This window comes from Cariama cristata, unplaced genomic scaffold (assembly GCF_000690535.1).
Source record: "Cariama cristata isolate BGI_N322 unplaced genomic scaffold, ASM69053v1 scaffold20737, whole genome shotgun sequence".
NCBI lineage: Eukaryota > Metazoa > Chordata > Aves > Cariamiformes > Cariamidae > Cariama > Cariama cristata.
In genome coordinates, this window is record NW_009626342.1 from 955 (window position 1) to 15,085 (window position 14,131).

Sequence of the window (14,131 nt, forward strand, 5' to 3'; positions counted from 1 at the left end):
AATGGCTGAGTGAGCTCTGTTCAACTTCTGAATGTATTCTGCCAGAGATCTCTGTAGGTGATGCCAGAATACATTGATTTCAATTTAATGGTCTCATTCCATCTAGAGAAGGGTTTCTCTCTCTTGAGAGCAACTGTAACATTCAAGTCACTTTCTCTATCCTTATTTTCTTACTCTACCCCAGTGGCAGCTGCTACTGTAGGTCACAGTAACATACTGTGACAGCCAGAGATTGCCTTGGAAGTCAGTTGATCCGTGTTGATGAAACACTGTGTGTGGGCACACTGAAAGGAGAGAGGCAATCTAACCTGTAAATTCAGTGATGGAAACCGACTAGGATCACCCCAAAAGAAAAGAGTTGGGTCCTAGGGCTAGAAGAAGCCATTAGGAGGGGGAGTGGTGCCATGGATAGGGCGCTGGGTTGCAGTATGGCAATTCAGTCGTGATCTCTGATTGAGTAACTTGGAAGATTTTATTTCTGTCATCTTCTCTCACCTGCAGAATAGGTGTAATGAAACTGGCCTTTCTTGAGTGGTACTGATAAAGTGTCGGTGATGCCGTGCAGTCTGTGTACCATGTGCTGTAGAGTTTCTGCATCACTGAACTGTATCTGCTCTCACATTCAGTCTTGAGAGAGAATGTGCAGCTTCCTATGCAAGTTGTTAACTACTTGCAGCAAAGCTGGTTTTTGCCTAGTTCTAACTTTGATGTCTGAGCTCTTACTCCTCCCAGTCTTTGGTGGATTAAGAAAAGTTTTTTGCTATGTGGATTTTGTTAGAGATGTTTGCCATCTTTCATCAACTCATCTCTCAATCTCTCTGACTTGGCAGAAGGAAGGATTATGAGGTTTTTATGTGCAAAGTCTCAAGCAATAATAAGATCCAGAAGTGACCAGAAGTATGAAGTCTTTCTTAAGACAAAGCAATTTCCTTGTACCTTTTAATGATTTTTTTTCCTTTTTTAGCATTCTAAGTGCTTGAATTGTTAACCAGAGAGACTTAACTGTTGTTCTGCAGTCTGTTGATAGGTAAATCAATGGTAGACTAAGATGCTCATGAGCAAGAATGAAGGAGCTCCTTACACTACTAGTGCCTCAAGTGCTGGTCCTAAAATAAGTGTAACTGTACTAAGACTAGTTGGGACAGTCCTGCATTATGTGATTGTATGAAAGATGTGTTTGAGTGCCTGCTGTGCAAGAGGTGTGGGCAGTTGGCTTAGGAGTTTCCAGGAGAAAGAACTGAAAAAAATGTAGCTGATTGTGGGGATCCCAGTGAAAGTTCTGCTGGTCTGGTACCAGTAGTAGTTAAGTTAGCAGCTTTGATAAAATACTCTCTGGAGAGCTGTAGCAGGAGTGACATCACTCCAGCTAGCATTAGGCACAGAGAATATATTATGTGATCCTGTGGAATCATGATTTAAGTGAGGAGGGAAAGCATGTATCTTGCCTTAACTTCCTTTTTTCCTAGTCAAAGTAGAATCTCGTTCCCTCTCTATTGTGGTGGTTTGTTTTTTTTTCTCTCCCCTTGCTGATTTGCAGGGAGTGGGGAGATGATTGAGCCATGGCAACAAGAGAATCATAGATGTTCTGCAGCAATGCTGATTGCTTTGCTTTTTGTTCTAGGCACAGTGAGCTGCACGTTATTCCTGGCAGTTAATGGTTTATATTCGGCCAGTGATGATGTGATAGAGCTAACACCAACTAACTTCAACAAGGAGGTCATTCAGAGTGAGAGCCTGTGGCTTGTGGAGTTCTACGCCCCATGGTAAGAATTACAGCTGTGTATTTGCTTGCTCTTGTGGAGGAGCAGCATAGGAATCTGCTGCTTATCAGTCCAGGATTTCGTTCAGTTGTTGGCAGTACAGTTACCGGTTTGATGGCCTCATGACTAGCAAAATGGCTGTAGTTGGGACTCTTATTTAAAATACCCTGATAAGGGAAAAAGGCAGGAATTGGTTTGAAGCTGGAAAATAGGGTCTAATAACAAAACCTTATATGCCATTTGACTACTTCAATTTTTCTACTGAAATTAGTATTAAAAATTATCAAAGTGCAATAGGTAAGTGAGAAGGCCCCTCGCTTCTGTCTTCCTGAACCTGATTCTGATGTGAAAGGACAGATCTGAATTTACACTTAGAATTTCCAATTTCCACTGAAAAATACTGGCTTTGCGCATTTTAATTTAGCACCTCTATCTCCTGTCCTGCTCACATCCAGAGCATGGAGTCTCTTCCATGTGAATTCTGGTGGTGTATATCCCATCTTTGCACAAATCTTCTGTGCTATTGCCATCTGAAGCTCCATGTTCTGGAGAAAGGGGGCTCTCATTGCAACAGCCTGACTGTGTCTGGACTGAGAGGTTTAGGGGAAAGCTTGCTGTGCCTCTTCTAGTGTTGTTGCAGCTTTATGGGCAATGGGAAGCTTTATTGAACAATGGCAATAAAGTGTGGAACAGGTGTAAGTAAATTGACAGCTCCTTTTTCCCTGTAGACTTGTGATGTTGTGATTATACACCGGTTGCCAGTTAGCTGTTGGTCTTCTACCCCAGACACCTCCAGGAAATGTTGTGCCACAAATTCTTGCTAGTTAAGAAGTTACCTCTAGAATAATTTTTTTCAGACTTCATCACAGGTCTGTTTTAGCTTGCAACAAGCAGACTAGTGTGCAAATCTGGATTTTGGTGCTCACATTTGTGCCTCTGTTAGGAAAGCCAGGTAGCTTTTGAGATGTGTGCGTATATGTGTGTGTATGCACTTGTGTAATACATGTGGAGGTTCTTCTTCAGAAGTCCAACTGATAATGTGATGTTGTAGCATAGCCTTTTCTCCTCTTCATGAGTAGATCTTAAGTCTCCTATGGTTTGCTGTGAGTGACTGTTCTGTAATTGCAAACCCAACAAGACCACTCTGTAGTTTGTGAAATAGTTGTCAGATCTGAATGACAATTACTGGGGGTTTTTTTGTTTTGTTTTTTTCTAAAAGGTGTGGTCATTGTCAAAGACTAACCCCTGAGTGGAAGAAAGCAGCAACAGCCTTAAAAGTAAGTTTAGCCTTTCAAATGTGCTTGTGGATTGAAGAGAGTTTGGCTATTTGTCACCTGGCTTGGGAACACAGAGGTGGGATTTAGTCCCCAAAACCACATCATTTTAGTCATACTTGTCCAGCCAGAGAAGTGGCCAGAGGCACTTAACGTCAGGATTTTTGTGAGTTTCTTTCCTTTTTTAAAAAAAGCCATTGAATTGTAGAGGACAAAAGTCAATTCTGTCCCTGTGAATTACGATTACTGTTTTTCAGGGCTGCTTTTTAACAGCACCAGAAGACATTAGAATCCAGTCATCCCCCAAAATAGCATGTTTCTCTTCTTTCTCGCTGTCCTGTCACCTGCCTCTGAAGTAGAGGAACTGCATGAACTGAGTATTTGAAAACAGCTTTGTAAGCTGTTGATGATGAGTATTTCTTTAATTACAGAAAACTTGGTAATGTTGGGATTTGCTGAACTCTTGCCTATGTAAATATATTCCCATTCTTTTAAAAAAAAGACCACCCAACAAAGCAAAAAACCCAACTAAAACAAAATCCCAAATGATTTAAAACTTAGTTTGTCAGGATGAAGAAAGAAATGGGCATATAGGGTGTTCAGTAGTTTAATGCATTTGGGGGGATAATACCTCTCTTCTGGTGACTGTTTTCTTACCCTCCTACTAACTCGTTCTCTCCAGCATGCACAGAGTGTAAAATGTGTTAAATCACTGTAGAAGTCTTGTCTTAGTTTTTGTTTTTATTTCCACAGGGTGTAGTGAAAGTAGGCGCGGTGGATGCAGATAAACATCAGTCCTTGGGTGGACAATATGGAGTCAGAGGGTTTCCAACTATCAAGATATTTGGAGCCAACAAAAACAAAGCAGAGGATTATCAGGGTAATGCTCTTTCATGTGTTGCATGCCTAAAAACTTCCCTGAATATAGTAATTGTGGTAATTCTTCCCGTTTACTGGGAGCTTGCCACAGCCACCTGCCATCAGACAAGGTGGATAGTTAAAAAGTGGAGTGACATCAGTCCTGCTGCTTGTGTTTGTCAGTGACATCCCATCACTAGTACCATATCACTCACAGCCCAGTCCAGCTTTTCCTGAAAAATCCTTAGGGTGAGGGAGTATTAAGTTGGTAATTAAGTCGGGGGTCTACCTTAAACTGACCTTTTGATGCTTTAATCACTCATTTTGCTGCATTGCAGGTGGCAGGACAAGTGACGCTATTGTTGATGCTGCTCTAAGTGCTCTTCGGTCCCTGGTGAAAGACCGTCTTAGTGGCCGAAGTGGAGGATATAGTTCTGGGAAACAGGTATTTGGGGGAATGTGTGTGTTTGTTTTCAACTGAAGACTCTCCTGTACAGGAGATCAGAGCTTGTACTCTTGACTCAGTTCACAAATAGTTGATGTTGGAAGGGACCTCTGGAGGTTGTCTAGTCCAGCCCCCTGCCCAGTGCAGGGTCAGCTAGAGCAGATTGCTCAGGGCTGTGTCCCATCAAGTTGCGAGTATCTCTAAGGACTGAGACTCCACACACTCTCTGGGCAACATGTTCCAGTGTTTGACTGCCCTCACAGTAGAAAAGTTTTCTGTTTAACTTAAATTCTTATATTTCAACTTACACCCTTTTTATCCTGTCACTGGGCATTGCAGAGAAGAGTCCTCCTTTGTTTCTCTACTACCCTCCACTTGGGTATTTATATACATGGATAGGATCCATGCTGAGCCTTCTCTCTTCCCAGTTGAGCAATCCCAGCTTTCTCAGCCTCTCATCATGTGTCAGATGCTCAAAGGCCTTAATCAGCTTTCACTCTTGGCTGGACTTGCTCCAGTGTGTGCATGCCTCTTATACTGGGGAGCACAGAACTGGACCCAGCACTCCAGGTGTTTCACACAGTGCTGAGCAGAGGGAAAGATCACCTCCTCAGACCTGCTGGCAGCTCTCTGCCTAGCATAGTCCACGAGGCTTTTGACTGCCTTTGCTGCAGTGGTGCATTGCTGGGTCATAGTCAGCTTGCTTGTTGTCTACTAGGACCCCCAGGTCCCTCTCTGAAAAGCTGCTTTCCAACTGGTCAGTGCCCAGCATGTACTGGTGCATGGGGTTATTCTTCCCCAGGTGCATCTCCCTTTGAACTTTGAGGTCCCTGTTAGTCCCATTCTCCAACTGGTTGAGGTACCATTTACTTAGTCTTGGTCTAAGTTAGGTGGATGAGTTTGTTTTAATTTGGTAGTGTTCTGCAGTTCTCCATGAAGGTAAATTGAAAGCTTCCATCTTCTACTACTGTTTCTAAATTATGGAGCAAGTACACTGCAACATCCTCGGGTTGGCCAGATAGAAGACCTGAGTGGACTGTACCCTGTAGTGTGTATTGCACTCACACGTGTTTGTTTTGCCTGGAAACCGCGGCACGGTGGGGTGGGGGGGAGGTGGAGGGCACTTTGTTCTTGGAAAAATCAGAGCATGACGAACTGGAAAAGTGTTCCCACATCTTCCTGTTAGTTTGACCTGATTTCTTTTTTTTTTTTTAGAGAAGGTTCAGTTGCTCTTTCTTGAAAGTGGTGTGGGAGTAGGCTGTGTGTATTGTCAGTTCTAAAATGGGAAAGTTGTATGACCTAACACTGCCTGTTTTGTATCTCATTCAAATAAAGACCATTTGGTATGACGTGACACACAGGAGATGGTTTGTGTGGGAAACCAATTTTGGTTACTTCTTATGTGAGGGTCTGTTTGTTTCTTACAGAGCCGAGAGAGCGGAGGTGGAGATAAGAAGGATGTGATTGAGCTGACTGATGACAGCTTTGATAAGAACGTCATAAATAGTGACGATGTGTGGATGGTGGAATTTTATGCCCCATGGTGTGGGCACTGCAAAAAGTAAATGAGGTTTTTCTTTGACAATTCAGTTCCTATTAGCGCTTGTTTTTGTGCAATACCCTTAGTCCCCTAAAAGAGACCTTGCATCTCTGGTATATCAGAAGTGGGGTTTTCTGTAAGGTGTTTTAACAAGAATGTGTGGGCTTCTCTTGCTCAGCGCACCTTGGTGCTGCTCTGGCTGCACTCTTCCTTAGCAGTAAAATCCTGTTACCAGTGGAAATAAGATCCTGAAGTTTTATTAACCTTTTCATTCCTTGAGATGCACAACTTCAGTCTCATTTGGAATAACCCTCCTAGCTGTCATTCTTTGCAGAGACTTTTTCTTTCTGAATGGAGTATGCTACACAGTGTTGGAATGTGGTATGCTTTTGCCAGCTCTCAGGGAGCTTAGAGCACTCTTACTCTTTGTTTTTCAGCCTGGAGCCAGAATGGGCAGCTGCTGCCACGGAGGTGAAGGAACAAACAAAGGGAAAAGTAAAGCTGGCTGCAGTAGATGCAACAGTCAATCAGATGCTGGCAAGCCGATACGGGGTGAGTGTGCTCTGCAGTGGTTATAATTTCTTTTCCATCTCTAGTAAGTCAGATTTCTCTTTAATGCTTACCAGATTAAGGAATAGTTCAGTACCACTTAAATGTTTTGCGCTAAAAATAAGGTTGTGACACATACCATTTTTCTACAAATAATTCATTCCTGAATGTCAGTAAACATAAATAAATGGGGTGAGAGAAAAGGAATAAATCTGGATGTTGCTGATGAAAAAGGCATTAAAAAGCCATAAGACCTTGTATAGCTGTATAATCTGAAGTGATAGTTCTCTCCTTTCAGACTGTGTATGCTGGCTGGGCATCGCCAGAACCCACACATGTACTTGTGAATCTTGGAAGTAGTTATCAGGGATCACTCTGACAATATTAGCTGCCCAACTCAGCTGTGCTGCATGCCCAAAGTGAACTGATAGTCTTTAATTTTTAATACAGTACAGGGAGCTTACAGTGTGCTGCTTCATTTACCTGTAAGTGCACGTGGCTGGCAGCCACCAGGAGAACTGAGCAAGTTTTACTGGAAGTGTAGCAGAGGGAGCTTAAGGTCCACTTGTTGCCATGTAGGCACAGTGCTGTTTCCCTCTGCCCCGAGACAAACTGGGGAAACTAATGTCTAAGAAATAGAGTTAAGATAGTCCTCATGGTACTTAAACCTGCAGTGCTTTGTGTGTCTAAATTGAGATTAAATCATTGTTAATGCATCAGGACTGAAACGATGTTTCAGTGTATGTTAACCTTGTTTTGAATTGTTGCACAAGTGGGAAGCTACAAAATTGTTCAGTCATAACATGCTGTGAGACTTGGTTCATGTAGATGTTAAATGACTTCCCTTTCTGTTAATCTAGAACACATCAGAGTAGCAGATAACTTCCACCATAAATATTCATATTTATTTGAGCTGATGGCTTAAACTTGTCTTGCAGATTCGTGGATTTCCCACCATTAAAATCTTCCAGAAAGGAGAAGACCCTGTTGACTATGATGGTGGGAGAACTAGATCTGATATCATTGCTCGTGCTCTGGATCTGTTTTCTGATAATGCACCACCACCGGAGCTCCTGGAGGTACCTCTACATCATTTTCTCAACCTGCTTCTCTGTCATATCCTTCTGTCGTATCCTTTGCAGCACTTTTTGCAGGACTATATTAACTGTAAATAAAACAGCCTAAGTGTGCTGCTTGCACAGTGTTTTGCAGCAGAAAGCCAAGGATGACGAATCTGATCATTCAGCTTTCTGTTAATTAATTTTTACTGTGAATTTGTTGTTGACTGAAAGATTATCAGAATTGATACAGTGAAGACACTGACCGGATGGTACTAGGGTGTCTGAATCCTCTCTTGAGGAATGAGTGAAAAGGTTGGGTTCTGTGCCCCATGTGTTTTCTTACAAGAGAGCAGGTTTTTGTCATTAGTAAGCCATCCATTAGGAGATGCATGATGCCTACTCTTGCTTGTTGTCCAAAAACCTCCACCCTCTGTATGGTGACTGCTAGTTTCAGCTTGATGTTGGTAGATTTGAAATCATGATCAGTTGTCTCCAAAGTGGAGTGCATGCAAGACAATCTGTTGGGGTGCAGGAAGAGAAAAAAAAAAAACAAAACATTTGTACCATTAATGTACGTAAAGATATTTTAAAATTGTGTTTATTTCATCTTTGTCATCCTTTAAAAATGTATATTTTCTGTATGCTTTATAATGTATATAATGTTAGTACAGTAGTACATGTATATAACTGATATACATATATTGGGGCTGTGTGCATAGAATTTTTTTTTTTTACTGGCAGGGTTGCACAAACAAAGTTTGGAGACCACTGATGTAGATAAATGGGTTGATTCCCTTTTAAGGTAGATCACACAAAACCAGTATTGCTGTTAAAATCGACTAAATGTCCTCATCTTCAGCAAATGCTGCACCCTGCTGGCTCTCCTTATGCTAGCAGTACTGTGAAGGAAACCTACAGGCATGTGCATAGGTCTGGGGGTACTGTTTCCAACCCTGGTCCAAGGACAGTGATTTTGAGCAAGAAGTGACATCTTGCTGTGCTCTCTGTAAGCCTTATTTGGTACTGCTTACTTTCCTGTTGCTGCAAGTCTCAACAGAAGACTTTGTGAACTCTTTGTAATTAGTCTTGTGTTGGGGGATCAGGGGAGTCGGAGAGGCTTGTAAGCTTTTGTGTCAAGTTATTTCAATGCTTATTACTTTGTAGGATGCAGCCGATAGGCTGTTGGAGGGAAGTACAGTCCCAGCTGGGTAACCAAGTCTTACTGTCATTGACTTTCTCCCCCTTCCTTCCAGATAATTAATGAAGATATTCTGAAGAGTACCTGTGATGCTCATCAGCTCTGCATCATTTCTGTCCTGCCTCATATTCTTGACACAGGTAAACATACAAGCAAGCAGACTTCTGTATGAATTTGTCTCTTAAAGCATGTAGTTGTGGTTTTTAACTTGTCCAATTCTAACAAACAGGAGCTTCAGGGAGGAATTCTTACCTGGATGTCATGTTAAAAATGGCTGAAAAATACAAAAAGAAAATGTGGGGGTAAGTGTCATTGTGGGCTGGTTGTCTTTGGAAAAGACGTGAGCATTTTTAGAGGTAACGGGATAGAATTTGTATGATAGCGATTCATCTGCAGGTAAGAGTTGTTCCTTGTTCAGGATAAGTATATCTTGGTATTTCACCGACTACTGCAGGAGGAGATGCTGTGGCTTTAGAATAAACTGCCAATTTTTTTTTTCTTTTCATCCACCTCTCAAATCCTGAATTTACAAATGATATCGAAGCATTAATGAGATCAGCTTAAGCGTCTTCTGCTGGTCGTGAATGCTAAAATATTTTGGGGCAGTATTTATCCAATTTCTTTTAGTCTTTTGCTAGTAGGTGAGTCTGTCAGTATGACTGTTGAATTCTCAAAAAAAAGAAGTAAATTGCAGTTTATCAACAAGTTCCATGCTGTCAAAGCAGGCCAGCAGGCTTTGCCTTTTCTCCTTGTCTCAAGTGGAGGTTAGGATCTCTGGGAAGTGAGAGTTGTTCTGACACACTGACTGCTGTGGAAGAGGGGGCAAAATGGCATGAAAGCCTGGGGGAAAATGCTGAGACTAGCTGATTCCAGAGGTTCCTCAGGGGACTTGCATTACAGGAACTGAGATCTGACCAGTGAGAAACTAATACTGAGTGAAATACTGGTCTTGTAGTCTTTGGCTAGAAATCCTCTACAATGGGGTTTGGGCAAGTACTTTGTCATGTTTAGCCTATATTAAGCAAGGTTTAAAATGGCTGAAGTCAGATCTAAAGTGCGCAGTTTGTTCAGGTTGGTAACATAGTTGTTTCCTTGGACTGTCTTTCTTGGCTGTTGTTCTGATCCAGCTTTCAGTGGCTGTGAGCATGGGGCTGGCCTAGAGGTGCTGCTGATGGGGGGGCTTTCTTCTGTTACGTGGTTCAGGATCGAGTCCCTGCTATTCCCCACTGACTTCAGTAACAGCTCATGCTGTCAAGGGCAGGTCAGAGCCCAGCTTGAACTCTGCAGGGTTGCAGGATATGTGTGGCTTCAAAATGATTGTAGTACATGTCCTAATTATTCATTTTTCATTTTATCTCTTCCTCAAGGTGGCTGTGGACAGAAGCAGGTGCTCAATCAGATCTTGAGAGCTCTCTGGGGATTGGAGGCTTTGGGTATCCAGCAATGGCAGCTGTTAATGCTCGGAAGATGAAATTTGCCCTTCTGAAAGGATCGTTCAGTGAGCAAGGGATTAATGAGTTTCTCAGGTATGTAATCTTTAAGTGACTTAAATCTTTTTGTAACCAGGGCTGTGACTCTTTAGACCAAAATGAGGTTCTCCTGGATCAGAGGGGACTTGCACAGTTAAGAGAGTTGGGATGATAAGCATTCACTGGAGTAAGGGAATGATTTCAGTCGTGATTGCAACTAATTAAGCAGTTGCTCCCTTTTTGTGGTGGACAGAATTAAGAAGTTGGCTGTTTAGACTTCAATGGTAGTTTTAGCACAAGTTTTGAAAACAGAGGGGAGCCTTCATCTTGAAAAATTCTGGTTCTCTGGTAACCCAAGAAATTAATGGCACTTGATAAGCAATACTACTTAACTCAAATGGTGCATTCTGATTAGTAATTGGGAAGTTCCCAGCTTGGGAATATAAATGGGTGCTATTGAGGTTCTGTATGTTGCTGTTTGTCTTTCTGGTTCGATCTGGTCCTGTCCTTCCCCCGCCCCTTCCCTGTTCCCCCAGCATCTGATTAAAGTAATTGGAGGAGCCAAAGCAATCCATCCAAAAAGTCAATAGATCTCTGCTCGGCTCAAGTTCCCTGAAACTGCCTCTTGTGTAGCTGGGAAAGAGCCAGTGCTGAGAAGAATTGGATGGGGAGAAGAAATGGAGGGGAGGACAGAAGGTGGCAGCAGCACTGAAACAGAGCGGCTAAACTTAAACTGTTACTTAAGCATGGTCAAAGTGAAGTGGAAACTCTGCTTCTGGGTGAAACACCAGCTGCCATAGGGTATGTAAGAGCCTTTGGGAACTTACATTAGCAGTGTTATTTCCATGTCTCTGCTTGGAGAATGGCAGTCAAGGACAGTCAAAATTGCAAAAGCAAATACAACAGTCTCTCCTCACCTTGCCGTAAGAAGCACATTAATTGAACTCTGTTCCTGCTGGATTAATGGAGACAGTGTGATATTCTCTTACCTGTGTAAGTGATCAGGCTTTCTTCTTAATGCCAAAAAGGAACGTTCTCAGAGCATCAAATGAAATTTAGGATTCAGATGCAAGAAGAGTAATACCAGTTTGTACTAATGCATGTGAGAGAAAAGTCTGCCTTTCTCAGACATGGCAAATTCTGTTAGTCTATAAAATCCATCTTAGCGAAGCTTCTCCTGGTGAGGGTGGATGGTGCTTCCAGGACACAGCAGCCAACTTAGCAGCTTATATTGCATTAGATAATTGGTTTGGCATTGTCTTACTACAGAGCAATACTTCCTAGAATAATCTTTTACTTGACACTTCAGCTCAGCTGTGCTGCCTAGAGAAAGCAGTACAATCACAGTTGGTGTAGCTGGCTGTTACGTTGGCTTCCTGTGTGCAGCTTTTGTAATCTAATAGGTAGTCTCAACAGTGACCAACAGTAATGAGATTGGCACTGAGAAGAGCATAAAAATTGTAGATTCCACCTGGGGACAAATGCTTGTGCAGTCTTATTTGCCTCTGAAAGAACACAAAGGGATTAACTCGTTGGGATTTTAATGTGTTAGGCTTTTCGAGCAAGCCTAACTAGCAAGTGCAAGATGGAGTGTCTCAAAGCAGAAGCTGGTTACCTCGTACCCACTGTAACCTGTGGAGACTTAGTGTCCACTAAAAAAAGATCACTAGTGATTTCAAGTAACAGTTGCAGGTGACTTCCAAAACTAGAATTAAAGACTCCTCTTGGAGATGCCTTAAGTGATACACAGCGCCTTTAGCACTATGTTGTTTTTGTCCATGTTTGTTGTGCTGCTGACATATGAAATGGCGTAGCTCACACAGTTTGTCTCTTTGGATCCAATTGTAAATTTGCAACACTGCTTTAAGGGCTCTACCATTGTCTGCTTCTCAATTTGAAAATCTTTTGCTTCCAGCCAGTTTAAATTTGCTTCAAGAGACAAGATCTTAAAGTTGACTTCCTTTTATCTGAAGCAGGCACTGTTCCAGGTGGATGGAGACCAGAGAAATTTCTTAAATTTAACTTTTATTTGTTTTTTCTCAGGGAACTATCTGTCGGTCGTGGTTCTACAGCACCAGTGGGTGGTGGAGCTTTCCCTAAAATTCATTTAGTTGAACCTTGGGATGGCAAAGATGGTGAGGTAAGAGGTGCTCCATCTCTAAAAGTGCTGATGATTTGCTAGGTTCAGAAGCAACTGGATAGAGTAACTAAGAACTGGCAATGTGAAAATTCTTGTTCTTCAAGATGATGCAAGTTGTGCTGGTGGTTTTCTGATTATCTAAATCCTGCCACCAGACCAAACACCAAATGCATCATCTGATGTCATGGGCAGGTACTCCTGCCTAGCTGTTAGGATGTCATTTGGAAGTTGGATCCTTTGAGGCTGAAATGTGTTAGCACCTAAGCTGAGTAAGGGAGGTGGTAGCGTATGCGTTCAGACCCAAATGTTGTGGAGATCTTGGTTTTGCAATATGCTGACCTTAACATCAGAGTCCTAATGTCAGGAAGTTTGTAAGTAAAGCCTATGTAATAAATAACGCAGTAATTAAGTATGTTCTTAAGGTTCAACATTGCTGTAAAAAACAAAGTTACTACAATCCTTTGATCTACTTCAGATGGAATTAAAACACAGACTATGGTAGTAGTCTTGATACATAGTTCTGTATTTGCCCTCATCTGGAGTATTTTTGTTAGTAGAAAACCACTTTGTAGTCTAAACTCACTTTGAATTTTTATGAATGAAAGAGATGACAGGAGGGAGCTTTACTCTGAGGATGAAGCAAGCATCTTTGAAGCCAGTGATGTCCTGGTGTTAAGCACTTCTAAATGCATGCTCAAAACCTTCCCTCTTTCACAGCTTCCAGTTGAAGATGATATTGATCTCAGTGATGTGGATCTGGATGACTGGGATAAAGATGAGCTGTGAGATCTTCAGGAAACTTCTTTTTTTGGGAGAGTTTGCGCAGCAGTTTGCAACCTGGCTCACAACCATGGATATTCCAGTGGCCTTTTTATGGAGAAATAGCACGTGACACACTGTGCGATTTGATGCACTGCAGCAGTGAACTGTACGCATCTCAAGAAAACATTGCAGAAATTCTATGAATTGTCATAACCAGTAAACTTGATTGTATTCTGTGTAACAAATATTTTGAGCACAACATGGATATTTCTTTAGAACATCTTGGGTTTTATTTTGTTGATAGTGTGCTGTTTGAGTGTTACTGGAGGCTGTTAGTGTAACCAATTTTAAATGTGTGGGGTTTTTTTTTATGGAGGTGGAACCTGGTCAGCTTCTGTTTCAATTAAAGAATAAAACAAAATATTTTTGACACACAGTGTTAGTCTTCTGTAGAGTAACAAAGGTGCACATGATAAAAGCTATCCCATTTTGGATGACTCTTGAAAAATGAACTGCAGACTAGAGGGGCTGGTGCAGAGGGGAGTCCCAAACCACCCCTTTGCTGTCAGTGAACTTGACAGTTTGGCCTAAAGCCTGATTAGATAGACAATCTTAGTTTAAATGCTTTTTAGTCTTCCTTTTCCTATTCCTTCTCAGGGGCTTTCTCTTTCCTTGTGCCAGACTTCATAACATCGTTAATACAAAGGAAGCGGGGTTGCTGCTGCAATGGGAGACACTCAGAGATGTTGGTTTCTTCTCCAGGATTAGTGATGAAGCTAATCCCTATTTTAGGGCATGAGGATTTCTGGGTGCTAACAGAAAAACACCACGCTGCTGTTTTCAGCAAATTGGGTAATGCTTCTGGCATTGTTCTGACTTGAAATGGGTGTTTCCTTGGAAGGGAAATCAGGACTGGGAAGGGGGATGGTTACTGCTGCTTTTTTAATAAAAATACTATTCCCTTTTGTTGCTCTCCATGTCTTGTGTATTGGTGTCTAGTGAAGTGACCCTCATGTGATCAGTTAAGGAATGAAAGAACTGAAAGTTTCCCCTCCTTTCAAGGAAATAACTGGCT

At 42.0% G+C, this 14,131-nt stretch overlaps 1 protein-coding gene across 1 annotated transcript; it reads left to right on the forward strand.

Moving 5' to 3' along the window:
* The first annotated feature begins 1,593 nt into the window (after positions 1-1,593).
* PDIA6 (protein disulfide isomerase family A, member 6) lies at positions 1,594-13,492 on the forward strand. The gene is made up of 12 exons (XM_009704006.1): positions 1,594-1,763; positions 2,980-3,037; positions 3,788-3,914; positions 4,231-4,337; positions 5,765-5,898; positions 6,315-6,429; positions 7,365-7,505; positions 8,741-8,825; positions 8,915-8,987; positions 10,053-10,211; positions 12,198-12,294; positions 13,012-13,492. The coding sequence occupies exons 1-12, from the start codon at positions 1,594-1,596 to the stop codon at positions 13,078-13,080; spliced, it is 1,335 nt and encodes a 444-aa protein (XP_009702308.1). The 3' UTR covers positions 13,081-13,492.
* Positions 13,493-14,131: the final 639 nt, after the last annotated feature.